Consider the following 27,390-nt stretch of genomic DNA (forward strand, 5'->3'; position numbering starts at 1 on the left):
TACTGTGGGAAGAGTTTAAACTCTTTAGGGAGCTGTGCTACCTTAGTCAGTGTCCCTTACCTCTCTGAGCTTCAGGGTCCAAACCAGCAAAATGAAGACTCTACCTTCCAGAGCATTCTACCATAAAATAAGGTAAGGTATATAAGCCCCTAGTGCAGCCCTTGGCACCTAATAGTGGTTCAGTACATTCCTTTCTTTCCAAGAATACCACTGTTAACTCCTAATCTTTTAATATGATGTCAAGTGAGGAAACCAAGACTCCCAGTGTCCAGTATAAGCAATTATTTGCTGTTTATAGGCTGGAGTCTCTTGATCAACGCCTGGCTCAGTCCCTCAGCAGGGGGTCCTGCCCACTTGTATCCCCAACTACTCCATGTGAGGCTCCAGACTTTCTACACCAGAGGGTCTTGGGAGTGGAAGTTGTGCTGGAAGGGACAATGTGAAGAGTCTCATCTTTAAGCTGCATTTGCTTATGGTCACAGTCTTTGCATTTGAATCGGATATTTGCCTGGGGGAGGGTGATGCTCTGCTTGGCACAGTGCCTGGCACAATGCAAGTACTAACAACTGGATGCCAAAAGAATGGACTAGCCTTCCCTTTTCACAACTTACCTTTTCTGCCCAATGTAGTCATGGATGAAATAAAGATTAAGAGTGTAAGAAATAGTTCTGTTTATTGGTTAGAAGATGGTATAAAATTACAGATATTTGCAGGCATCCTGGGCTTTCTGGGAGGGTCATGCAGTGCTGGACTCAAGCAGGAGATGGAGTGAGGCATGGGTCACTGGGCACTGGCTCCCTCCGTGTGCATGTTGAGGGACCTGCACCACTCGCGCAGATGCTAATATGAGAGGGCACTGCTGTCCTTGCCTTTGGAAACAAAGCACATGGGCAGTTAGGGTCATCAGACAATGCCATGCTTCATAGTTCAGTCCTACCCTACGTACGTTAGGTGCTGGCTCTCCCAGCCTAGTCACGGTAGATTCTGACTGTGCTGTGTAACACTCATTCTTCCCACCAGAGAAAGGGGAACAGGCACATTGGTTCGGGAGGCCAGAGGATGGTGCATGTTTGGCTCAAGTCATCTTGCTTCCAGATATATCAAGGTCTGATGGACTTGGAGGAGTGGCCTGGGACACGAAGCAGAAAAGCGCGCACTACTGTTTAAGCTCAGGCAGAGGGCCTGCCCCAGGGCAGCAGTGTGAGGAGGGGAGCATGCTTCCGAAAGAAACCGACTTCATCTTGTCTCTCTCAAGAAGAGGGAGGAGGGGGAGCTGCAATCAGAGACTGAGCCACGTGGTCCTGGGCTCCATAGTGTGTCTTCACAGAGAGTTCTTCCAAAGTGTAAAAGGTGTTTCTGTCCCAAGAGTCAGTTAAAATCAGCAGGAGGGCCGATCAAGGTGCTCAGTTGGCTGTTTAGTATGTCTCTGAGAGCCGGATGGCTGCGTTCACAGTTACATGACATTTTGGAACAGCTGGAGGGACCTCATGATGTTGTCATCCTGGGAAGGGAGGAGGGTGGGAAGAGGATGGTTAGAATTCTCTGAGGCTTCTCCCTGAGAAGTTCTGTAACTGGTGAGCACATCTCCCAGAACGGGGGACTTCCCTGGTGGTCCAGTGGTTAAAAATCTGCCTTGCAATGCAGGGGATGTGGGTTTGACCCCTTGATAGGGAACTAAGATCCCACAGGCCAAGGAGCAGCTAAGCCTGTGCAAGAACTACTGAGCCAAGAGAAACTGGAAGCAAGCAGCACCTTCTCTGGCCTTAAAGAGAAACTCAGAAGAAGCAAGTTATTCAGTAAGCCAGTGAAGACTGCTTCTCTTAAGAAGCTGTGGGGAAGTACATTTTATCAAATGCTTTTTCTGTTCTTATGGAGATGATCACATGTTTTTTTCTGTTTTATTCTATGATGTCATTAATCACAGTGATTAACTGTTGAAGGTTAAACCATTCTAGCACTCCTGTAATAAACCCTATTTGTTCATGATGTGTTATGCTTTCTACATATTACTGGATTTGTGTTTTCATGCCTGTGTCCAGAAAGAATACATTAACTCCCCAAATTTTGTATCTTGTAGTGGCCTTGTCAAGTTTCCATAATAGGGTTGTGACAGCTTCATGAATCACACTGAGAAGTTTTCTCTTTTTCTCTGTGTTCTTGAGTTTGTGTATGATTAGCATCATTTCTCTGTTAAGTGTTTGGAAGAATTTACCAGTGAAGGCATCTGAGCCTGATGTTTTCTCTGTGGGAAAATTTGAAATACAGATACAATTTCTTTAACAGGCATAGGACAATTCAAATTTTCTGGTTTTTTTGGTGCTAGTTTTCATAAGTTGTATTTTGGGGGGGTTTGTAGGCTTCATGTATTATCAAATTCATTGAAAAATTGAACTGTTAACTTTTTAGCGCCTGAAAAGCTTCTGGTGATGTTACCCCTTTAATTCTGGATATTGATAATTTGAGTATTCTCTCTCTTTTTTGTTTAAATTGGTCTTGTTAAACATTGATCAATTTAATTAATTTTTTCAAAGTGGCAATTTTTGGATTTACTGATCTTCTTATTGTCTGTCTCTATTTTGTATTTTTCTATTGTATATTCTCTAAGTAGTAAGTATGAGATGTAGAAAATCCTCAAATGTTTGGATCTTAACACATTTCAAATTCCATGTGTCAGAGAAAAAAATCTTGAAATATAATGAAAATATGATATCAATAATCTAGAAATCTAAAGCAGTACTCAAGGAAAATTTATCCCTTTAACTGCTTATATTAGAAAAGAATGGTTGAACACCAATGATCTAAACCTCAGTCTCAAAAATCTAGGCAGAACACCTAGAAAACTGAATTGAAATTAAAAAGCAGAAGGAAGAAAATAATTTGGAGCACATGCATGCATGCTAAGTTGCTTCAGTCGTGACTGTGTTGCCATGCCCTCCCCCAGGGGATCTTCCTGATGGAACTCATGTCTCCTTAAGCTTCCTGTGTTGGCAGGCGGGTTCTTTACCACTAGCGCCACCTAGGAAGCCCAATTTAGAGGACAAATGAAAGAAACAGAAAACAGACTGAAGTAGAGAAAGTCAACAAAGTTGATTATGGGTATTTGAAATCTTTTAAAAGTACGTCATTCAGAAGTCAGGCTGCCTAGATTCTAATTCTGGCTCTGTTACTAGCGGAGTGACCTTAGACAAAGTACTCAGCTCTCTGTGCCTCAGTTTTTTTGTTGAGTGCAACTGTATGGATCATAGTACCTACTTACAGGGTGGTTTGTGAAAAAAAGTGAGTTAATGAATGGTTATAGAAGTTGCTAATGTGAGAAACTAAACTGATTAAAAACCTGTCAAAAAGCATAGCACAATCAAAGCATAGTACAATAGGGCATAGTATTTAAAATTAAAATGATACAGTTCAAGTTCCATCTCAATCATTTTTTGAGGCTTAACCATATCTCTTAACTTTGCAATACCTCAGTTTTCCCTTCTTTAAAATGGGTATGATGGACACCGGTGGTTAGCTAGCTCATGATGATTGAAGTTGGAAATGTTATTAACCGTGTTGGTAAATAACTGCTGACCTGAGCCTCTCTTTCAGCAACTTCCCCTCTGGCTGCCTGACAACTGGTTCAGAACCCCTAGACTACCCAAAGATCCATCAGCTAACAGGTTAGTACCACGTTTAGCAGGGCTTCTCTAGGGCACTGCTCCAAGGCTTTGGTCAAAGTCAGGTAAGAATGCTCAATTCTCAGTCTACTCTAGTTTTTAAATACATTGAGTATGTGAAGTTTATGTAATGTACCTAAAACTTGACTGGTGCTCCCTACGTGTCAATAACTTCTCCCCTCTCCCACTTTCTTGCACTTGCAGTTCCTACTAAGCGGAGATCAGAGTAACTGCATATCTTTCTGAAACAAAGTAGGGGTGTAGATGCATTTTTCTAAATTAGAGGAAAGTGATTATTTCTGGTTCAGCCTCTGGCTGACTCTGGGGCCAATGTATCCTTTAGAACACAAGCATCAGCAGAGACCCACGGAATTAGGATCTGCATTTTAACAAGAACTTCAAGGAGGTTGGTTTGCACATTAAAATTTTAAAAGCATTAGCCAGGGCAGTTGTGCTAAAATGAAGCTTTCTAGATCCACACCCAAGATCTAGAGTCTCCGGGATTGAGACCTGGAAATGTGCATTTTCACAATCATCTGAGGCAATTCTTATGCACACTGTGGTTTAAGAATCACAGATTTGGACTTTCCCCAGCAACTCCCTTATGATCTAGGGCAGTGGTCCCCAATCTTTTTGGCTCCAGGGACTGGTTTCATGAAAGACAATATTTCCACAGATGGTGGGGGGCGGGGAGGGTGGGATAGTTTGGGGATGCTTCAAGCACATTACATTTATTGTGAACTTTATTTCTTTTTTTTTCTTAATGCAATAGTTTTTGTATTTGTCCAATACATTTTAAAATGAACTTAAATATTAAGTACTCATATTAATTTTCTTGTTAATGGCATGAGATCATTAAAAAGGAGATGTATTTGAAAATTTAAATCAGTATTCTCTGACAAGCTTCATAAGTTAAGTATTGCATGCTGAAAATCTGCATGCATTCTTTATTTCTATTGGGCTTCCCTGGTGGCTCAGCTGGTAAAGAATCCACCTGCAATGGAGGAGACCCCAGTTCGATTCCTGGGTCAGGAAGATCTGCTGGAGGAGGGATAGGCTACCCACTCCCAAGGATTCTTGGGCTTTCTTTGTGGCTCAGCTGGTAAAGAATACACCCGCAATGCAGGAGACCTGAGTTCGATCCCTGGGTTGGGAGATCCCCTGGAGGAGGGCATGGCACCCCATCCTAGTATCCTGGCCTGGAGAACTCCATGGACTACAGTCCATGGAGTCACAGAGTGACTTTCACTTTGTTTCTGTTATTGTTGCATCAGCTCCACTTCAGATCATCAGGCATGAGATTCCGGAGGCTGGGGACCCCTGGTCTAGGAAGTGCGCCATCAGGCAGAGGAAGACTGAGAAAAGTCAGTACTGCCCACTTGGAAGTCTGCTGTTCCACAGAGGCCTGCTCTGGGCTTCCACAGCCCCCTGCTCCCCTGCTGAGTCTGTGTGGCTCAGCCGTGCGTGGCCAAAGCCAGCCACGGGCCAGTCTAAGGAGTGGAGGCCGCTGGGCCAGTCTGAGGGGCGGAGGCCGCTGGGCCAGTCTGAGGGGCGGAGGCCGCTGGGCCAGTCTAAGGGGTGGAGGCCGCTGGGCCAGTCTAAGGGGTGGAGGCCGCTGGGCCAGTCTAAGGGGTGGAGGCCGCTGGGCCAGTCTAAGGGGTGGAGGCCGCTGGGCCAGTCTAAGGGGTGGAGGCCGCTGGGCCAGTCTAAGGGGTGGAGGCCGCTGGGCCAGTCTAAGGGGTGGAGGCCGCTGGGCCAGTCTAAGGGGTGGAGGCCGCTGGGCCAGTCTAGGGAGTGGAGGCTGCTGGGCCAGTCTAAGGAGTGGAGGCTGCTGGGCCAGTCTAAGGGGTGGAGGCTGCTGGGCCAGTCTAGGGAGTGGAGGCTGCTGGGCCAGTCTGAGGGGTGGAGGCTGCTGGGCCAGTAAGGAGTGGAGGCCGCTGGGCCAGTCTGAGGGGCGGAGGCCGCTGGGCCAGTCTGAGGGGTGGAGGCCGCTGGGCCAGTCTGAGGGGTGGAGGCTGCTGGGCCAGTAAGGAGTGGAGGCCGCTGGGCCAGTCTGAGGGGTGGAGGCCGCTGGGCCAGTCTGAGGGGCGGAGGCCGCTGGGCCAGTCTGAGGGGAGGAGGCCGCTGGGCCAGTCTGAGGGGCGGAGGCCGCTGGGCCAGTCTGAGGGGCGGAGGCCGCTGGGCCAGTCTGAGGGGCGGAGGCCGCTGGGCCAGTCTGAGGGGCGGAGGCCGCTGGGCCAGTCTGAGGGGTGGAGGCCGCTGGGCCAGTCTGAGGGGTGGAGGCCGCTGGGCCAGTCTGAGGGGTGGAGGCCGCTGGGCCAGTCTGAGGGGTGGAGGCCGCTGGGCCAGTCTGAGGGGTGGAGGCCGCTGCAGTTCTGAGCTGCGCTGCTGGCGCCTGTGGCGGCTCTGAGTCGAAGAGCTGCAGGTTTCTTGTGTCCTTCCTTCTTCGGGTCTCCGAGCCCCAACTTTCCTTCCCCAGACTTAGAGGTTTTGTGCCCTGAGATCTCTCCTTACCTCCTGACAGGATTCAAGAAATTCGTCTAAAGTCACGATGCCATCTTTATTTTTGTCCATTTTCTGAAAGACACAGGAAGTAGTTTAAAGAAACCGGTAATCTGCATTCCAAAACTTGCTTTTTGTTCACCAACATTCCCCTGACAATTAGGATGGTCTTTCATTGGCCAGACAACAGCACTTTGACCCCCATGAGCGGCTTTCAAATGAAAAAATTTGCTCTAGATGCTCACCTTCTCATCACCCGATTATTCTGCTGACGCCCAGTCTCACTTCTCGCCTGTGCATCTGGCAGTAGGAACACTGGACACGGACAGCTCTCCTTCTATCTGTGTCGCTTACCGTGTGACCCTGAGTCTCTCTAAACCTCTGCTTTTGCTCATCGAGAACGAGCTCTCATGTTCGCTGATCCCCTCCTGCTAGGTGAGTTTTTTTCTTTTCACCAGCATACCACTAAAATCTTGCCACTCTTCTAGTCACAGATTAACAGCATCCACCTACTTTTTTACCAGAGCAAGGCTAAACTCTTCAATTTAAAGAACTCACTCTAGTTTCCAACCTATCCTAGTTTCCATCTGATTTCCCCTTGTTCCTCAAACACAAATGCTTAACACCAGTGACAAAAATGTGCTTAATGGCATCTTCTGTATTTACTCTGAGGGCTTCCCAGCTGGTGCTAGTGGTAAATAAACCTCCTGCCAATGCAGGAGACATAAGAGACACAGGTTCAAACCCTGGGTTGGGAAAATCCCCTGAAAGAGGGCAAGGCAACCCACATCACTATTCTTTCCTGGAGAATCCCATGGACAGAGGAGCCTGGCAAATCACAATCCATAGGTTAGCACAGAATTGGGCACAACTGAAGTGACTTAGCACAAGGAATACACATAACAATATCTTTGATGTATGCACATGTGCTATTTACTCTGATCCCCCAGCCATTTTTATGAAATTAAGAGTCCACACGCTACCACTTATACTTGATAATATTCATCCTTGTTCTCTTCTGTAGTGTATACTTGTCTATTTAATAAAATAATCTATTCCCGGGGGATGGTACATCTTGTAATTCTTCTCTGCTTCTTACCATGTGTAGTGGAGGCTTGGATACAAAACACTGCTCAGATGCTTGTGGGTTGATTGGTCTAAGTTGAGCTTAAAGCTTCCACACAGGGTGCGTGCTCTTACCTGGAAGAAGATGTCCACGTGCTGCCTTGGAGTGTCTTCTTTAAGCACGGGATATGTGTATTTCCCCATCATGTCATAGATGGCTTTGACGATGTCCATCATCTCCTGGAGAGGGGACATGGAAGCACACGGTGTGGGGACCAGGAAGTTAAGCTCTTTTAGGTGACAATCTGGGGCTCTCTGTCTCCCTTGGGAATGAGAGTGATAAAAAGGAACCTCGGCTAGTGAGAGGGAGTTAGAAAGGAAGCTGAAGGGTGTATGTCCTGGGCGCCTCTTCCCAGGAAGATTCTCCTGTTGTCAGAAGTCCTTGGGTGGCTCAGCTCTTCCTGAGCTTTCCCAAGTGATGAGCTATAAGTGGGATTTGAGTGGATTTGTTCATGTACTGACTGACCAACACCCCAGTTTTTGGAACACCTTCTCTCTGCTCTGTAATTCCTTTGAATGATTGACCTGTGTGGCTTTGTTTGTACCAGGCGATTGGGACAAATGTGGATATCTGACTATGGATCTGAGTCACTATGTTGTTATCTCTTGAGAAGTCAGTGAAAAGTTGCAGTTTGTGCCAGAGTTGGTACCATGGGCAAATCATTTCCAGGTTTTAGCTGAGATCAGGGGAGAGCAGACACTGAAAACAAATAGAGAGATGAACTCCTGGAAAGAGTGGGCTGGAGCAGATGGAGTAGAGATGAGGGAAATGCTGGGAGCGAGGGAGAGCACGTAGAGAAGTGAAAAGGGTAGAGGAATAGAGAGAGGAGAAGGGAGGTGGCAGATGGAGGAGGACACGGGTTTCCTCATGAGTGATTTCTCCTGAGCATACACACATACATACGTACCCACACGCGCATGTGTTTGCTGAGAAAAGTGGTTGAAGTAGACAGAGATAGTAACAGGGCTCAAGAGAAACCCTGGAGAGGCCGTGTCTGAGAATGGTTACCCTGTTCACTAAAGCGTCCCCTGGGGTCTCCCCACCACCAACCATACTGCAGAGGACAGTGTGGCCATCTTGACCTAAGACAGTGCCGCAGGAGGGAGACGAAGGAGAGGAGACGGGGGTAGCATAAGGGAGACCAACAACTTCCTAGTTTTAATGGGGATTAAAATGTGCTACATTAAACTACCTGTAATGTTTTTCACTTTAACAAGAATTATTTCTTTCTTAAAAGACCTTTTAGAGAAATTACCTATATCTTTATAAGAAAGGTCTCAACTTAAGCTCATTGATGTTGATGGTTTTCTATCTTTGTAACCAACAAATCCCTTTCTACAAAGACAAGAATTACCATGGGGCCAGATAGATGTTACAAATCCTTTCATATTTTCTTTACAACCTTTCAGTAACATGGAACAGAGATCAGTACATACTCATTAAAATAAGTAAGTGGTTCTTATTGCTCTGTGGATCTGTTTCCCCAAAACTGTAAGCTCTGAGGACACACGCCTGATCCTTCATTGCTACATTCTCTGCACCTGGCACCGTGTCTGCAGGGGCTGGGAGCCCCGTATCGGTTGGGTGGCCCCGTGGTGTTTTCCCGGTTACACTGGCCAGGCACGGTGTTCCAAGGGCTTCCTCGATCCCTACTCGGAATGAGGAAAAGGAATGTAGGAAAGCAGCCTTGTCTTCAGGATATTTGATGGAGTGTCTTTAGAGACCCGGAATTCCCACGTGGCCCTAGTGGTAAAGAACCTGCCTGTCAATGCAGGAGATATAAGAGACACGGGTTCTATGTCTGGGTTGCAAAGATCCCCTGGAGGAGGGCATGGCAACCCACTGCAGTATTCTTGCCTGGAGAATCCCATGGGCAGAAGAGGCTGGCGGTCTGCAGTAAATGGGGTCGCAAAGAGTCGGACATGACTAAGTGACTGAACAACATGGGTATTTATTTTGCAGATTATAATCCCAAACTATAAATTTGTATTTTGTTGCTTATATTATAATATTAATAGCTTTGGCTATTGTGAACTCCTTTAGGCTGACTTCTATGACCTTCAGACATGCTCTTCACCACCCTTTTTTCTTTAATAGCACTCCCATCTTTTTGACACTGTAAGATGCTCTAAGATCATCTTGTATTTTCTCTTTCCCAGGCCTGGAATCAACCAAGTCCTAGGAGACTGGTTGCTTTTATTGGAGAATGGTATTGAGAAACCAGGGTCCAGGTGCCAGGTCTACTCATTGTGTGATTGCTCTCAGGTCCTAACGATGGACAGAGCTAGGAAATGTATATCAGTCCACGTGCTTATTTAAAATGTGTGCTTTAAGGAGTCCTTGACATCCATATGGCTACAGGTTTCTTTCCTGAATAACTTTTATAAGAGAAAGGGCTTAAAGATAAATTTTGATTGCTTTTTCAGGATTTTCTTTGCTACGATTTTGATGAAACTGTTTCCAAATGACTGCCAGGGGAAGGTCCAGCTACCTTTTCTAGGAAGTTGCTTATCCACACTTTATTTTCTTTTAAGGAGAATTTTATTAATCCTGCCTCCAGAAAGGTCTGATGGATATTTAATGGGGACAATTTTGTCTAGTTTGTAAATTACAGAAGGGGAGCAGGATTTAGTAAGACTATTCAGAGATGGAATAATTGTTGAACCAAGGTTGAAGATCTTGTTATAAGTCTCACTTTAGGGTCCTTTTTAAAAATATATTTTGTAAAGTAGTATTTGCATAGTTTAGATATCTTCTGTTGTTGTTTCGTTGCTAAGTCATGTCCAACTTGTTTGTGACCACATGTACTATAGCCCATCAGGCTCCTCTGTTCATGGGATTTCCCAGGCAAGAATAGTGGAGTAGGTTGCCATTTCCTTCTCCATAGAGTATCATATATTTGAGTATATATAGAAGCATTTAATTATTTACAACATTGAGAAAATATTATATATCCTACTGTAAAAATAATTTTTAAATGGAATGTATAATACTAATTTAAAATTATATCTAGTTGCTTTTGCATGGTTTTACATGGCCACTTGTTATTCCATTATATAATGGATTCCTACCTTATCTGCTGTTAGTGGCTATTAGGATTTTTCACATTCTGGGGATTGTTCACCACTTTATCTTCAGCACCTAGAACACCTAACAAGCCCTCAAATATATGTTGAGCAAATCCATGACTGAATGACTGAGGAATGGAAATTGAAGGGTTGAGGTGAGGATTAGAGATGATATTTGTAACTCTGGACACTGTACCTGGCACATAGGAAATCAGGAAGTGGGATGCTACGAAGTGCCAAATCCAAGCTTTGACTGAGATTCCAGGATACTGTAGATACCAAAGTGAGTTTTGAGATAGCCCCGTGGGTATTTCACTATCTAGGTACCACATCTACTTTGAGGCTCTAAAAGTGCCAAGCAGTGAAGCTTCAGAATGTTAAAATAGGTTGTGGCTAATAGGAGAAGGGTCGACAGGATGAGATGGATGGCATCACACAGAGGATGAGATGGTTGAATGGACGTGAGTTTGAATAAGCTCCAGGAGTTGGTGATGGACAGGGAAGCCTGGTGTGCTACAAACCATGGGGTCGCAAAGAGCTGGACACGACTGAGTGGCTGAACTGAACTGCACTGAATATGATTCAATAGTAATCTCCTTTTTTCTCTTCTTGGCGATGCCTGCAATGTTACTATTCCAGCTTTTACTTTCAACTTGTGGCCATTGACCTGTTAAAATGCAAATCATCCTGGGAAGAGTTATTCTACACTGAAATAAATCATTTATACCCCCTTTGGAATGTACATTGAATAACTGAGATTGAATGAATGAATCTGCTTAATCCTGAGTGTCCAAGAATGGGACAGGGTAGGCCAATGGGGGAGGTCAAAGGTGACCTTCATTTTGTCAAGAACCAACTCTGCCCCAAAGCAGATCCCTCCTGGTTCAGGCCATTTCATCCTCACGACCGGGACTGCTTTCTCTCTAATTGGCTCTCTCATGCTCCTAGCTTCAGTTCACTTACCTCTTTGTTTATGTATCCATCTTTATTGATGTCGTACAAATTAAATGTCCATCTTAGTTTCTCATGGACGGTTCCTCTCAGTAAAATTGACAGAGCAGTTACAAAGTCCTGGGAAGTGGAAGAGGCATGAGACATTAACCAGTAAGCCACTGGGTGGGGCGATGCTCTGTCTTTGGGTCGGACACCGTGACTGTCTTTACAGAATGATATCTTCCAGGTCCTCTGACTCCTGGAGGATGTGGCCAAGCTCAGCAAAGTGCGCCACCCACCTTCCACTGCCTATCTTGCCCCATACTGGGGCAGGAGCTTCTGGAGGAAGAAGGGAAATCAGTGTGTGCTGACATCGGCTGTCACCTTACCCCAGGGCTACAATTACCGGACAAGTGGTGGCATCATCTGGCGGCTAAGAGTGTGGGCTCTGGAAACATGCCACTTGAGTTCAAAGCCCTCCATTACCCCTTACTGTCTGGCCTTGGGCAAGCCACTCCGTCTCATTATCTTTCTTTCCTCTTCTGTAGACTGGTAATATATAGTAGACCCCTACCTTGTTAGGGCTACTGTGAGGGTTAAGTGAGTTAATATGGGCAGAGCGCCGAGTGCACAGCCTGCAGCGAGGTCAGCTCGGTGCCGTTAGACTGATAGTCCCCGAGGCCCTGAATTCTTGGAGGACAGTTGTTTCTTCTGTCTTCAGGAAATCCTTCTTAAATGGTAAAGAACTAAAGCACTGAATGATCCACTCCTCCCAACACCCCCATCATTTAAAGGAAGAGTTGATGGGGCCCTGGGGCCTCTGAGAGACAAACATACCTCGAACTTCACGGAGCCTGTCTGCGTGGTGTCAAAGGCATGGAAGAGGTAATGGGCATACATGCTGGCATCTGCAAGGCACAGAAGGAAAGGCAGGTGATGGGAACAGGGACCCCGCACAGGGGAGGGAGATCACTTAAAAGCAATAAGAAAGAGAAGAGGGTGATGCTGGGGTGATAGAAAGGAAAAGATTACTGAGTGGGAAAAACCACTAGCGTGAACTGAGACCTGTTTGGTTTTCCTAGGGTTTAGGTGGGAAGTTCTAGCAAAAGCTAAGATAGGTTTTGCTCCTAAGTCTAGCCATCCCTGGAGAGAGATGCTCCTGTCTCTGTGTATAGTTCTTGTTGGATGAATGGCATGGTCCTGTGTGTAGAAGATGTTCTTCTGGATGGCAGCACAATGCCATGGAATGCGCACCCACTAAGGATCAGACAAACCTGGACTCAGAGCAGTTCCGTCACTGCCTAGCTGTGTGACTGCAGGACTGTAACGCAACCTCTCTGAGCTTCACCTTCCCGTCTCTGCAGACTGTTTAACTTTTCACGTAGTCATATCATTAGAACCATCATTAAGTTTGCCTCATAGTCAAAACTCAATAAAGAGTAGCTCAATAGGACTCAACAAATAGTGGGTCTGGGGCCTGCATGGGACGAAACTGTCCCCAGCTGGGGGAGAAGCCCTGTACGGGAACTCACACCGGAGAAGGCTCCCATCTGCTGCTGAGGGAGGCGTATGAGAAAGAGAGCCTCAAAGTGTCTGGGACGCTTGGATCTCTGTTTCATCGGCACCCGAGGAAGGGGTCCTGCAGGAGATGGCTGCTGGGCAGAAAGTAAGTTGACATGTGACACGGAAGCCACGGCAATAGCCTCTGAGGTCCCAGCCCCCGGGGCCAGAGCAGGGGCCCGCAGGAGTCAGGCAGGGTGGCAGAGCAGCTGTGAGCCGGAGACACGGGCTAACCTTTTTTATAAGCACGGTTTTATTCACCCTGCATCTTTTTGGAGTACTCTATTTTTACAGTTTCTGGTATTTACTAAAGTTGTTTTTCAAAATTCCACCTTGCCTCAGTTGTTTTAAGGAAAAGACAGAACATGCCACAGTGGAGGGTGGGCCTAACACAGCAGAGCTTTAGGTAGGACTCTGGGATCTAGTTCTAGGGAGTCTGCCGCTCTCTAGCTGTGTGACCTTCAGTGAACTGCTTAGCCTCTCTGAGACTTAGCGGCCCCATCCTCCGATAACCACACCAGCTTTCCAGGGCTGTTAGGAGACTTTATGATACTGCTTTATCACTACCATCTCTGGGAGAAGGTCCATTTTCAGAGCTCTTTTCTGCTAAAGCTTTAGTGGATTCCACATCTTGCAGGAAGGGAGGAATGCTGCCCTGAGGTCTCCCCAACCTTGAGGAGGAAGCAGATAACAAGGTCCTCTGGAGCTGGAGGAAGGAAGCGTGCTGGAGGGAGCAGAGAGGGAGCCGGGAGGGGTCTTTTTAAGACCAAACTCACCTCCATGAGGGAAAAACTGAGCGTAGATCTGCTTGAATGTCTCTTCATTGACCACGCCGCTGGGGCACTCCTGCGTGAGGGAGAGGGAGTCAGTGGGGGAGTCTGAGAGCCCTGGGGTCCTCATGAGCCCTGGTGGGCGGGGACCGGGTAACCACCTGTGCACTTCCGTGACTCCAAGGAGAGTGGCTAGAAGTCCTACTTTAGGACTGAAGCTGCTTTGCAGAAGGGTGAGATGTTGTCAGAGAATGGGCACAGTGAGGTGGGAGTCTGGGCTGTGAGGTTACTGATAGAAAGACCTGGGTTAGACCCTGGCTCAGCCCCTTCTAAGCTTTGTGACTTTGGGTGAATCTGGCCCTGATTCTCAGTGTGCTTACATGAGAATGTAGACTAGGGCTACCAGTACCTTCCCAGCCAGGCTCTCAGGAAGTTAAATATATGAAATCGTGAGATAAACGAGCACATTGGCTCTCAAGCTGCTACTTCAGTCTCTGAGCTTGGTTAGCAGCAGACCTAAAGCCCACATTTCCAGGACACTCATGACACCGCCAGTGTGATGGGCTGTCCTGAGGCGAGTATCGGGCCGAAGCAGTGCCACCCCACCAGCCTCTGGGCCACTGGCCGGCTTCCCACCCCCTGAGACTGCCTCTTTCTGGCACCTTTCTCTCTAGCTGGTGCGCAACCATGCTCTCCTGACTCCTTTATAGAATGGCTTTCCTTACATACATGCAAAAATCTCTCGGAGCGGTCCCTTTGGCGTTTGAGAGAGCTGGGTCCCAGGTGGGAAATCCTGCCTGGGCCTTCAGAGGCCGTGTGGGTCTTACGTTTTTGAAACCTCGATAAAGGACTTGCAGCTCCCTCTTGGTGAAGTTGGTCTGTGCCTCCAGCTGCTCCAGCCCCTCAGGCCGATGGCAAACCATGGTCATCTCCAGCTCGTCTTCGATCTTATCTGGAACCAGAAGAGATGGCATTGGGAAGCTCACCTCAGTGGTCACTTGTCAGACTGTAATCTGGGTTGTCAAAAGTGGGGTGTAGTGACCTGGGACATAGGGTCATAGGCTGGGGGGGTCACACTGCAGATGACCTTCTTGCCTTGAACCCCACCTCTCTATTCAGTCACTTTCTATCTCACCATCAGTCCATTACTCCAGGTGTGTTGGACACCACCTATGGAGGGAACTTCAGCCTAGGAGATACATGTGTTCTGGGTGCTAAAAATAAGTCCATACGAAAACATTTACTTTTCTTTCAAAATATCTGTTTTGTATATTCAATTTGCTGCCCACTGAATATTCCACTGCTCATCTGAATATTCCAGAGACACAGGTAAGTGAGCAGATGGATTAACATCCTCCAAACCGCAAAGGGAGACAAATCTATTAAAAAACCATAGAGTAAACTCTCACCATCTGGGAAACTAGAGGTAGGCTAGCTTGATTTGGCAAAAAGTACAAATTATAGCATGTTAAATATTAATTTAAAAATATGAAAGCATTTTCCAGTATTGTAATATCTAACAGACATCCTTAAATAATAGGAAAGTAACTTAAATGGGAACTACTTTACATAAATGAAAGCTTTGGAAGCGTTTGAAGGGCTCTACAAACAACTGTTTACATGTACTACAGTGCAGTAGTTTTGCACTAGTTATTAAAGCATCCTATTGCTCTGTCCATCTCCTATTGTAGGATCATAAAATCCAATACGCGGAACTTTGAATGTTTTACCATCATCATTGGGTTTCCCTGGTGGCTCAGCTGGTAAAGAATCCACCTGCAATGTGGGAGACCTGGGTTCAATCCCTGGATTGGGAAGATCCCCTGGAGAAGGGAAGGCTACCCACTCCAGTATTCTGGCCTGGAGAATTCCATAGTCCATAGGGTTGCAAAGAGTTGGCACGACTGAGTGACTTTCACTTCACTTCACTGCACTTTACCACCACAGAAGTGTATTCCTTTGGACCCTACCAGAATGCTTTCTACAAGTTTACTTCAATCAAGAATCAATTGCCATCCAACCTTCCTGGCCCGTTGTTGTCAGGCAGGCATCACCAAATCCATGTATTGAATGACTGTAAATCTGAACTGGCACGAGTAGTGATGTGAAGGGCAGGCTTCTGGAAATGCACACACACCATCATATCCCATGATGATGGAGAGTGAGGACAGGCTGAGTTTCCGTCTGAGAGGATAGGATGGGTACATCACACTCTGTGCATTTCCCCAGCTAGTGCCAGTCTCTTTGCATCAGATTCTTTCTGCAATTGTCACTTTTCCTTTTGAGACAATGACCCCACTGCAAAACGAATCCATCAAAGTGAGTTTGTATCTTGTACCTCTTCTCTGAGGTAAGGGACACTGGGGTAGAGTTCCAAGGAGAAGCAGAAGAACTCGGTGACAATTCCCAATTGTTATCTTTTTTATGTGCTAGGGAACACATATTGTCATCCTACAGGGATCAGAGCGTATTACTCAATATAAATGACACTTTGTTTACACAAATAGTTGCCAGTGGCCAATTTCCTTATAATTTGAATAGAGCCTTTAATTATTGTTATGTTTCCAGCTAACAAGTTAAGTAGCGATTATGAAACACTGTAGCATTCTCAAACAAACAAATAATCCCACATAAGTATAATTCAGAATACTCCCATATATTTTTAACTCATTTAAAAATAGAAAACAAGTTGTTTGTTTAAATCTTCTAGCATTAGACTTAGTAGCAACTTTATTTTAAAAATGCACAGAAATTTAACACTGAAAAGAGGTGAAAGTTACATTAAAAGGTAAACAAGGAAGACATGAAAGTATTTTTGGAAGAACTAATGTATTTTTGAAGGCATCTAGTATACCTTTTCAAGTCTGTCTTATCCAGAAGCTTAAAAGATTTCTCTTTTCAGTATTGACTACGATCAGATTCTTCACAAGCTCAGGGAAATTCCTTTGTAGAAGTTTGAGAGACTGACTCAGAAACTGTACTTGCTTACCATCTCTTTCATTAAAAATGCATTAAGTAATTATAGATATATCAAATATTAAACTCACTTCATTAAGACAGAACTGGTTTGTTTGCTGGCTGACCAGGAGGGTCAATTTTCCATATCAAAGAGATTCTATAATATCTGAATATTTGGATATTGACTGCCAAGCTTTTGTTTGGCTTTTTCATCACCCTCTAATTGTCAGACTGTGGTCACATCAGTTACGGAAGAAAATTTACATATCTGGGATTCAAGATGCTACTACTGGGAAATCACTGGCATGGTGAGTATTAGGGGCTTAAACAGGGGTTCTTAATTTTTTTTCATTTTAAGAATTACAATTTACATCACAATCCATATACATAAAGGAAAAATTTTGTAAAATGTTTTGAAGCAAAGGTTTCATGAAATAGTACTTTTTCTCACTAATGGGAACTGTCCTCTGTTCTCAATTTAATCTATTCCTTTATAAAAATGTGTTGATTATGACCCTCATGGTCATGATTTGGGAATGGACAATACTAATTTGTTTAAACCTAGAGCAATCTTACAGAGGTGCCCATAGTCTAAGCATTCTTTTCCTTCACACCAGCTGTCCCTTCTTTTTCTTTGTAAGGTTCACGGCTCTGGCCACTGTAGCTATATTCCAAAGCAACTTTGGAAGGAGCGGTGGAGGTTTTCACATCCCTGTTTTCCCCTGGGGAGCCTCTGAGTGCTGTCCAAGTGGCCCTACTAAAGGCAGTGGGACCAGCACGCTGGTTGGAGGAAAAGGAAATGGAATTAATAGATGGGAGCCTCCTTGACAGCTTCTTTCTGAGGCCAAGTGCTGCTTGTTATTACTATTTTTGTTATTAACAATAATGATGAGCCAGTTACAAAGTCAGGTTGAAAATGAATGAAAAAGATAAAAATTAACCCAGAGAGCGAATACAATGGGGATAACCACAGAGCAAGAGTAAATCAGAATACCTTTGTTTGTAAATTGCTTTTATCCTGTAAAATGCGTTCATGCCCATTGTCCCATTACAACCTTGTGTGGCGGGGAGTGGGGAACATTACCCTCTCTCTCAGAATGTTAGGGAGATGGGTGTCCTAAAAGATCAAGAGTTTTTCTAACTATAAGAGCCTTAAAAAGTGATGAACAATCCAACGCTGGGGGTAGTTAAAGCAAGATAGAGTACCAGAATAACATCTAAGGACTGTAGATGTTATACAGGTAGTTCTCAGATCAAAGGCAAGTTTGAAGATGATTCAGATTACATGGGCCTTAATGTTTCGGGGCCATAGACTCTTCTGAGTGTGGATGAAAGCTATAGGCCCTCTCAGAAAAAGGAAATGCACCTAACTCCTGAGCTCCTGTCTCTTTCAGACACTTGGAGCCCACGCTGAGGATTCTAGCGCGGGAGAAGTTCTCCTCTCTGTCCTCTGCCTGTGCCTGGGTCCCGGGCCACACAGTCAGCTGCAGACAGAGCTGGACCTCAAGTCCGGCCAGTCCAAGCAGATCTGGCTTCCATGTGCCTTTCCAATGGCTTCTGCTTCCCTCCAGCACAATCTGCACAACCAGCCTCGCAGTAGTTCTGCTTCCGGCGACTCTCTGCCCGTGCAAGAGTGAGGCCCTTAGACTGCGAGCGGCCTGTGGTCTTCTCCCTGGTAACGGATCTCCTCTGTTAGGTTCACAACCATGATAGGCCCAAAGACCATGACCATTTCTGTCTCCTTCTCCTTGGACTGGAAGATATTTTCTGGATTGGATTTTGTACCAACCATCTGGCTTTGAGATTGCAAAATGTGTTGGTCCTTGGCTTGAACAGAGTTCAAAGACAGGTCGTGTTTGGCCTATAAAATGTATTTTGTTTGGAATTTCCAATATTTAAAGATGAGAGATCCATGCACAAGTTTGGATTTCTAGTTTCTCTTGGAAAATGAGATTCTCTGACAACTTTGTCAGAGCTGAGCAGGGGCTGACCCCTCGAGCAGTGGAAACCTCTCCTGTGCCCTGTGTCTACCTCTGGGTGACTTCATCTCTTCTCTCTGCCTAGTCCTGCAGGCATCTGAGGTTTTGGTTCCTGATCTCTATCCACTTACCCTTCCACCTACCTACCTTTCACCTATCTCATAACACACAGACTACCACCTTCTCTCTTCCTCACTATTTGTTTATTTAAACACATTTTGCTTTGTTTCACAAAGGATTTGAGGTTGATTATATGAAACACATGCAATAAAATAAAAAGAGATAAAGCAATAAGAAAAACTGCCTTGGAAAATATTAATTAGATTAGGAGGTTGAGACCACAGGGAAAAAGAGAACTCAGAAATTCAGGTCATTTGTTCCAAGCGGTTACTACACTTGAGCCACAAACTGGCTCTGAGCTTTTACATGTATCTTATAGTCTGTGAGAGGAAAAAATATCAGTTTCTTTAGGGGAAGCAAAGATTTTCCTATAACTTGTCTCTAAAAGAATGTTTCCAGCTATATCTATTTAAAAGAAGCTTGCTGACGGGGGCACAGATATTTTGTCTGTGAGAAGACTACTGACAAAATACACCCTTGATTAAGAAGCTCTCCCACTGAAAGTAATGTAACCAAAGCAGTCAAGTTAGTTTAAGCTTTTTTTACCTCTCTGATACTGGTAATACCACCAGGCGATGTCTAGGAAAAAGTAAGAGAACATTTTACCAAAACCGTTCATCAAACAAGCAAAACACACTTTTATTTTCCATATGGAAAGTCTGCTCTGAGGGTGTCCAGGTCACCATCCAGCACAGCTTATGTGAAGAGGTCCCTGGCTAGCAGAGCTGGAACTGACCTCACACGGCCAGAACAGCCAAGAGCGATGGGTTACCTTGCAGTGCCCACGGCTCCCAGCAGGGGGCTCACTGAGCAAGCCCGCAGCCATGCAGCCATGCAGCCCGAAGAAAGGTGGGTGGTGAGGGGCAGAGGATGCACGGATGTGGATGGGTCTTGGAAATACCTGCATGTGTGATTGAAGAATGCTCTATAAGATAACCCTCTGCAATCTGCCATTTTGTGATTTGAAGCTGCATTCTTGCAAGTTTCTTTACTCGCTCACTCAACAACTATCAATGATGGATCTACTATGTGTACATTGGTGAATGAACAACTCTGTTCCCTGCTCTTGTGGAGCTTACAGTCTATGAGTCTTTGCTTCTCTCTTCCCCTCTCAGTCGTAATAAGTAACACAGATGCAGAAAAGTATAGAGGGTTACTGAAAAAATGACTTAGCACTTTGGGATGACTGGACAGATTGGTTGCAGGAAAAATCCCCTATTACACTGAATATAAAACATGAGACAAAACAGCAGACCTGGAAAATCCTCCATTTCATGGTGGAGTTGGTTGGAAGTAGGTCCCAGAGAGTGGGCAACAGGTTCTAGTTGCTGTTCTTCTGTTGGCCTTTTTGGGGCTATTTGGAGGTCATCCTAGCTTTCTCTGTAGGTTATTACTTGAACTTCCCCCTATTTTTCCAGTATCCCTGATCAAGAGTGCATAAGGCAGACCAGCCACCACCTTGTGAGTCTGAGTCATTCCTTACCCACAACCCCAGACAGGAAAGGCTTCTTTTCCTGCTGCTCCTAAAAGTGGTGGGACAGATGAGTGTCCTATGGTAAGTATTTCTGTCTTGTTGCCTAACTTGAATCCTGCAGGAGAAACTTATTTTACTGGATTTGTCACTCTCATTGGTAGCATTTGTATTTATTTTTCTAATAGAGGCTACTTTTAGAACAGTTAAGGTTATGGAAAAATTGTACAGAAAATAGAGTTCCCATGCACTCCACCCTCACAATGTCCCCTATTTTAACATCTTGACTTGGTATGGTATATTTGTTACAGTGGACAAACCAGGATTGATATATTATTTTAAACTAAAACCCATAGTTTATATTAGAGTTCACTCTGTGTGGTATATAGTCTTGTAGGTTTTTGACAAATGTATAATGCCATGTATCCACCATTATAGTATTCTACAGAATAATTTTACTGCTCTAAAAGTGTAGCATTCTTGTAGAGATATTTCTACAAATATGGTCTGACTTCTCTGGCATTCCAGGAATGTGACAGGTATTGGGGGAGAGATGAAAAGATACAATGTCTATTCATAAGGAGTTCTTAGACTGATGGGTAGGGCACATGCATAGACCGAGGATTACAAACTCAAATACCAGTCATTGTTGTTCAGTCGCTAAGTTGTGTCCAACTCTTTGTGAGCCCATGGACTATAGCACGCCAACCTCCTCTGTCCTCCACTATCTCCCAGAGTTTGCACGAATCCATGTCCATTGAGTCAGTGATGTTGTAATTCAGATGAGTTTGTGATGTGAGTACAACCATAGAGAGTGCTGGGGACTGAGAACTGCAGAGCCATTGCCCTGTGAAAGGGAAACGGCTGTTGGGCAGCCCGATGTTGTCATGTAGAATTCAAGCCTGATGAATCCACATCTTCAGGTTTTTCAAGAAATGCTGCAATTGAAAGATGATTTGTGTCCTGATTCTTAGCTGTTATCAATGAGTTTAACATTTATATATATAAGCATTGGACAAGTATAATATTACTGTTGGTAGAATATTGTGGATTTCTGGAATGGAATTCTTCATTGGTAAATAATTCCAAGCTCTGTGTGTGTGTGTGTGTACGTGAGTGCGCATGCTCAGTCACTCAGTTGTGTCCAACTCTTTGTGATCCCATGGACTGTAGCCTACCAGGTTCCTCTGTCCATAGGATTTCCCAGTCAAGAATACTGAAATGTATTGCCATTTCCTTCTCCAGGGGATCTTCCCAACCCAGGGATCAAAATCATGTCTCTTATGTCTCCTGTGTTGGCACTAGGAGGATGTTAATGCCACTTGGATGGCAGGGGAACAGAATAAGTCACAGGGAATATTTCAAGGGAAAGTGATCATTTATTGAGTCTTGAAGCAAGGACAATGGAACAGCATATGAAAAGGCACAGAAGCTGAAAGGGCCCTAGAATTGTAAGCTCTCTTGAAGCAGAGCTGACTTCTCACTGAGAAAAACAAGAAAATGAATATTTAAAAAAATCACAACTGTTTGGAGAGCTACCAGAATAGCCTGCACTTTAGAAGCCATGATTCTAGAGGGAAGAAAAAACTCATTAAAAGTGAGTCGGACAATCAATGCTGCCAGATTCATCAAGAAAAAAGGGAGAAGAATCAAATCAACAAAATTAGAATTGAAAATGGAGAAATCACAACAAACAACACAGAAATACAAAGGATCATCATAAGAGACTACTATCAGGAATTATATGCCAATAAAATGAACAACTTGGAAGAAATGGACAAATTCTTAGAAAAGTATAACCTTTCAAAACTGAACGAGGAAGAAATAGAAAATCTTAATAGATACATCACAAGCACAGAAATAGAAACTATAATAAAAAATCTTCCAACAACAACAAAAAAAGCCCAGGACCAGACAGCTTCACAGGTGAATTCTACCAAAAATTTAGAGACGAGCTAACACCTATCCTACTCAAACTCTTCCAGAAAATCATAGAGGAAGGTAAACTGCCAACTCATTCTGTGAGGCCACCATCACCCTAATACCAAAACCAAAGATGCCACAAAAAAAGAAAAATACAGGCCAATATCACTGATGAACATAGATGCAAAAATCCTCAACAAAATTCTAGCAAACAGAATCCAACAACATTAAAAAGATCATACATCATGACCAAGTAGGCTTTATTCCAGGGATGCAAGGATTCTTCAATATTTGCAAATCAATGTGTTACACCACATTAACAAACTGAAAGATAAAAACCATATGATTAGCTCAATAGATGCAGAGAAAGCCTTTGACAAAATTAAACATCCATTTATTAAAAAAAACCCTTCAGAAAGCAGGCATAGAGGGAACATACCCCAACATAATAAAAGCTATATATGATAAACCCATAGCAAACATTATCCTCAATGGTGAAAAATTGAAAGCATTTTCCCTAAAGTCAGGAACAAGACAAAGGTGCCCACTCTCACCACTACTATTCAACATAGTTTTGGAAATTTTAGCCACAGCAATCAGAGCAGAAAAAAAAAATAAATAAAAGGAATCCAGATTGGAAAAGAAGAACTAAAACTCTCACTGTTTGCAGATGACATGATCCTCTACAGAGAAAACCCTAAAGACTCCACCAGAAAATTACTAGAGCTAATCAATGAATATAGTAAAGTTGCAGGATATAAAATTAACACACAAAAATCCCTTGCATTCCTATACACTAACAATGAGAAAACAGAAAGAGAAATTAAGGAAACAATTCCATTCACCATTGCAACAAAAAGAATAAAATACTTAGGAATAAATCTACCTAAAGAAACAAAAGACCTATATATAGAAAACTATAAAACTCCAATGAAAGAAATCAAAGTGAAAGTGAAGTTGCTCAGTCATGTCTGACTCTTTGCGACCCCATGGAATATACAGTCCATGGAATTCTCCAGGCCAGGATACTGGAGTGGGTAGCCTTTCCCTTCTCCAGGGGCTCTTCCCAACCCAGGAGTCAAACCCAGGTCTCCCACATTGCAGGCAAAGATGACACAAACAGATGGAGAAATCTACCATGTTCATGGATTGGAAGAATCAATATAGTGAAAATGAGTATACTACCCAAAGTAATCTATAGAGTCAATTCAATCCCTATCAAGCTACCAACGGTATTTTTCACAGAACTAGAACAAATAATTTCACAATTTGTATGGTAACACAAAAAAACCTCAAAAAGCCAAAGCAATCTTGAGAAAGAAGAATGGAACTGGAGGAATCAATCTGCCTGACTTCAGACTATACTACAAGCTACAGTCATCAAGACAGTATGGTACTGGCACAAGGACAGAAATATAGATCAATGGAACAAAATAGCCCAGAGAAAAATCCACGCACCTATGGACACCTTATCTTTGACAAAGGAGGGAAGAATATACAATGGAGAAAAGACAATCTCTTTAACAAGTGGTGCTGGGAAAACTGACCAACCACTTGTAAAAGAATGAAACTAGAACACTTTCTAACACCATACACAAAAATAAACTCAAAATGGATTAAAGATCTAAACATAAGATCAGAAACTATAAAACTCCTAGAGGAAAACATAGGCAAAACACTCTCTGACATAAATCATAGCAGGATCCTCTATGACCCACCTCCCAGAGTAATGGAAATGAAAGCAAAAATAAACAAGTGGGACCTAATTAAACTTAAAAGCTTTTGCACAACAAAGGAAACAATAAGCGAGGTGAAAAGACAGCCTTCAGAATGGGAGAGAATAATAGCAAACAAAGCAACTGACAGATAATTAATCTCAAAGATATACAAGCAGTTCCTGCAGCTCAATTCTAGAAAAATAAATGACCCAATCAAAATATGGGCCAAAGAACTAAACAGATATTTCTCCAAAGAAGACATATAGATGGCTAACGAACACATGAAAAGATGCTCAACATCACTCATTACCAGAGAAATGCAAATCAAAACCACAATGAGGTGCCATCTCACGCTGGTCAGAATGGCTGCTATCAAAAAGTCTACAAATAATAAATGCTGGAGAGGGTGCAGAGAAAAAGGAACACTTTTACACTGTTGGAGGGAATGCAAACTAGTACAGCCACTATGGAGAACAGTGGGGAGATTCCTTAAAAAACTGGAAATAGAACTGCCATACCACCCAGCAATCACACTGCTGGGCATACACACCAAGGAAACCAGAATTGAAAGAGACATGTGTACCCCAGTGTTTATCACTGCACTGTTTACAATAGTTAGGACATGGAAGCAATCTAGATGTCCATTGGCAGATGAATGGATAACAAAGCTCTGGTTCATATACACAATGGAATATTACTCAGCCATTAAAAAGAATGCATTTGAATCAGTTCTAATGTGGTGGATGAAACTGGAGCCTATTGTACAGAGTGAAGTAAGTCAGAAAGAAAAACACCAATATAGTATATTAACACATATATATGGATTTTAGAAAGATGGTAATGATGATCCTATATGTGAGACAGCAAAAGAGACACAGATGTAAAGAACAGACTTTTGGACTGTGTGGGAGAAGACACACACAGGTGGGATGATTTGAGAGAATAACATTGAAACATGTATATTATCATATGTGAGATAGATCGCCAGTCCAGGTTTGATGCATGAGGCAGGGTGCTCAGGACTGGTGCACTGGGATGATGACCCTAAGGGATGGGATGGGGGGTGGGGGGGTGGGAGGGGGGTTCAGGATGGGAAACACATGTACACCCATGGCTGATTCATGTTAATGTATGGCAAAAACCACTATAATATTGTCAAGTAACTAGCCTAAAATTAAAATAATTAATTAATAATAAATAATAATAAATTAATTTACCAAAAAATGGTATGGGTAATGAATTTGAGAAATTGAGCAAAAAATGGTGTGCCAAGCAAAGAATGTAAGCAGGGCTTTGAGCAATCCAGGAAGACAAAAACTGGATCGGTGCCACAAAGACATTGAGGACTTGAGGGCCCCAGACTGGAGGGGCCACAGAGACATGAACCTGGTAACGCGAGCTGCTCATTCCCTCAAGGCTTTTGCTAGTTCCTAAATGACAGAAGTCAAGAGAAACTGAGAGGTCAAGAGATGCTACCACAAAACGTAGAGCCAAACAGAGCTTTTGGCAGGCTCACGGTGTTGAGAGATAACTGTTGGAGCGCTGCGTCTTCCTGGGAAGAGGGCTCCTGGCAAATCCCAGGCTTCCAGGCTGACCCTGAAGGGTTCGTTTCAGGAGCAGACCACGTCAGAAGTAGATGGGGCCTCCCGGAGACTGAAGCCCAGCCTCACCGCAACTCGGTCCGTGTTGAGGTGAAGCTCACTGCCCCTGTTCCAATGCTTTCTGGAAGTGGAAGTTCACCTAGCTAGTTTATAAATTTTTAATTCTGATGCCCATCTTTCATTAAAAGTGCCAGTCATATTAGGAGACAGGACCAAAAGTAAAAGAAATAACATGGTAATAGAGATTTATGAGACCTAGATATTGGACCTCTCAAACATGGGCTTTAAAACAATAATGAAATATGCTCTAGAAAATAAATAAAAGATGGAGAATGCCATCAGAAAACCAGAATATAGACAAGGAAGTAAGTTTAAAATTCTAGAATGATAAAGTATATTATCTAAAATTCATAACTAAATAGATCAATTTAACAGTGGGTTATGCACAGATGAAGAGAAAATTAATGATTCGGTAGATAGGTCAAGAGAAAAATATCCTCACTGATGCACAGAGAGAAAAAATGGAGACTAGAGAGAAGAGCACAATACATGATGAAAAAGTCCAACATTTATAATCAGAGTCCTGAAAAAAAAAGGAGACAAAGAATGACTCTGAGGCAATATTTGAAGAGATAAATAAATGAGAATTTTAAAAATGGATGTAATAAATCAAGTCACAGATTCAAGTGCTACAAACCTCAAGCAAATAAACACAAAGAAAACCACATCTAGAAACATCACAGCGAAACTGCTGAAATATAATACAAAGACAAATAAAAACTCTTCAGTATAAGAGAGCAACCTTCAAGTTATAGCCAAACCCTAACTAAATGCTGCTTACAAGCATAAGGACAACAAAGACAAAAGTAAAATTTTGTAAAAGAATACAGCATGCAAACAGGAATCAAGAAATTCTGGCATGGCTATTTTAACATCAGATAAACTAAACTTCAAGGCAAGAGGCTTTGCTGGACAGAAAGAGTTTTCAAAGTGAAAGAGGCCATTCACTGGGAAGACATAGCAATCTTAAATTAGTATGCAATAATAATATAGCTGAGTACATCATGAGAAATGCTGGACTGGAAGAAGCACAAGCTGGAATCAAGATTGGCAGGAGAAATATCAATAACCTCAGATATGCAGATGACACCACCCTTATGGCAGAAAGTGAAGAGGAACTAAAAAGCCTCTTGATGAAAGTGAAAGAGAAGACTGAAAAAGTTGGCTTAAAGCTCAACATTCAGAAAACTCAGATCATGGCATCTGGTCCCATCACTTCATGGGAAATAGATGGGGAAACAGTGGAAACAGTGTCAGACTTTTTTGGGGGGGGCTCCAAAATCACTGCAGATGGTGATTGCAGCCATGAAATTAAAAGACACTTACTCCTTGGAAGGAAAGTTATGACCAACCTAGATAGTATATTAAAAAGCAGAGACATTACTTTGCCAATAAAGGTCCATTTGGTCAAGGCGATGATTTTTCCAGTGGTCATGTATAGATGTGAGAGTTGGACTGTGAAGAAAGCTGAACACTGAAGAATTGATGCTTTTGAACTGTGGTGTTGGAGAAGACTCTTGAGAGTCCCTTGGACCTCAAGGAGATCCAACCAGTCCATCCTAAAGCAGATCAGTCCTGGGTGTTCATTGGAAGGACTGATGCTGAAGTTGAAACTCCAGCACTTTGGCCACCTCATGCGAGGGGTTGACTCATTGGAAAAGGCCCTGATGCTGGGAAGGATTGGGGGCAGGAGGAGAAGGAGATGACAGAGGATGAGATGACTGGATGGCATCACCGACTCGATGGACATGAGTTTGAGTAAAGTCCGGGAGTTGGTGATGGACAGGGAGGCCTGGGGTGCTGCGATTCATGGGGTCGCAGAGTCAGACATGACTGAGCGACTGAACTGAACTGAATAATATAGCTTCAAAATACATATAAAGCAAAGGTTGACAGACCTAGAAGGAGAAATAGCAAGCTCACAATCAGAACTGGAGATTTAAAA

At 43.7% G+C, this 27,390-nt stretch overlaps 1 protein-coding gene across 5 annotated transcripts in view; it reads right to left on the reverse strand.

The window, feature by feature from the left end:
• Positions 1 to 653: 653 nt before the first annotated feature.
• KCNIP1 (potassium voltage-gated channel interacting protein 1) overlaps positions 654 to 27,390 on the reverse strand; it is a 396,292-nt gene continuing 369,555 nt past the window's right edge. For 4 of the 5 annotated variants that reach the window (XM_070476848.1, XM_070476846.1, XM_020914611.2 and 1 more), the window contains exons 2-8: positions 14,443 to 14,567; positions 13,622 to 13,691; positions 12,123 to 12,193; positions 11,316 to 11,423; positions 7,359 to 7,463; positions 6,171 to 6,233; positions 654 to 1,501 (exon numbers count right to left, since the gene is read on the reverse strand). In XM_070476848.1, coding sequence (XP_070332949.1) covers positions 1,454 to 1,501; positions 6,171 to 6,233; positions 7,359 to 7,463; positions 11,316 to 11,423; positions 12,123 to 12,193; positions 13,622 to 13,691; positions 14,443 to 14,544 — 567 coding nt within the window. In that variant the 5' untranslated portion in view covers positions 14,545 to 14,567 and the 3' untranslated portion in view covers positions 654 to 1,453. Of the gene's footprint in view, positions 1,502 to 6,170; positions 6,234 to 7,358; positions 7,464 to 11,315; positions 11,424 to 12,122; positions 12,194 to 13,621; positions 13,692 to 14,442; positions 14,568 to 19,218; positions 19,252 to 27,390 lie in introns of all 5 variants that reach the window. The other variant, XM_020914610.2, reaches the window with a different exon arrangement.

Source organism: Odocoileus virginianus, chromosome 14 (assembly GCF_023699985.2).
Source record: "Odocoileus virginianus isolate 20LAN1187 ecotype Illinois chromosome 14, Ovbor_1.2, whole genome shotgun sequence".
Taxonomy (NCBI): Eukaryota; Metazoa; Chordata; class Mammalia; order Artiodactyla; family Cervidae; genus Odocoileus; species Odocoileus virginianus.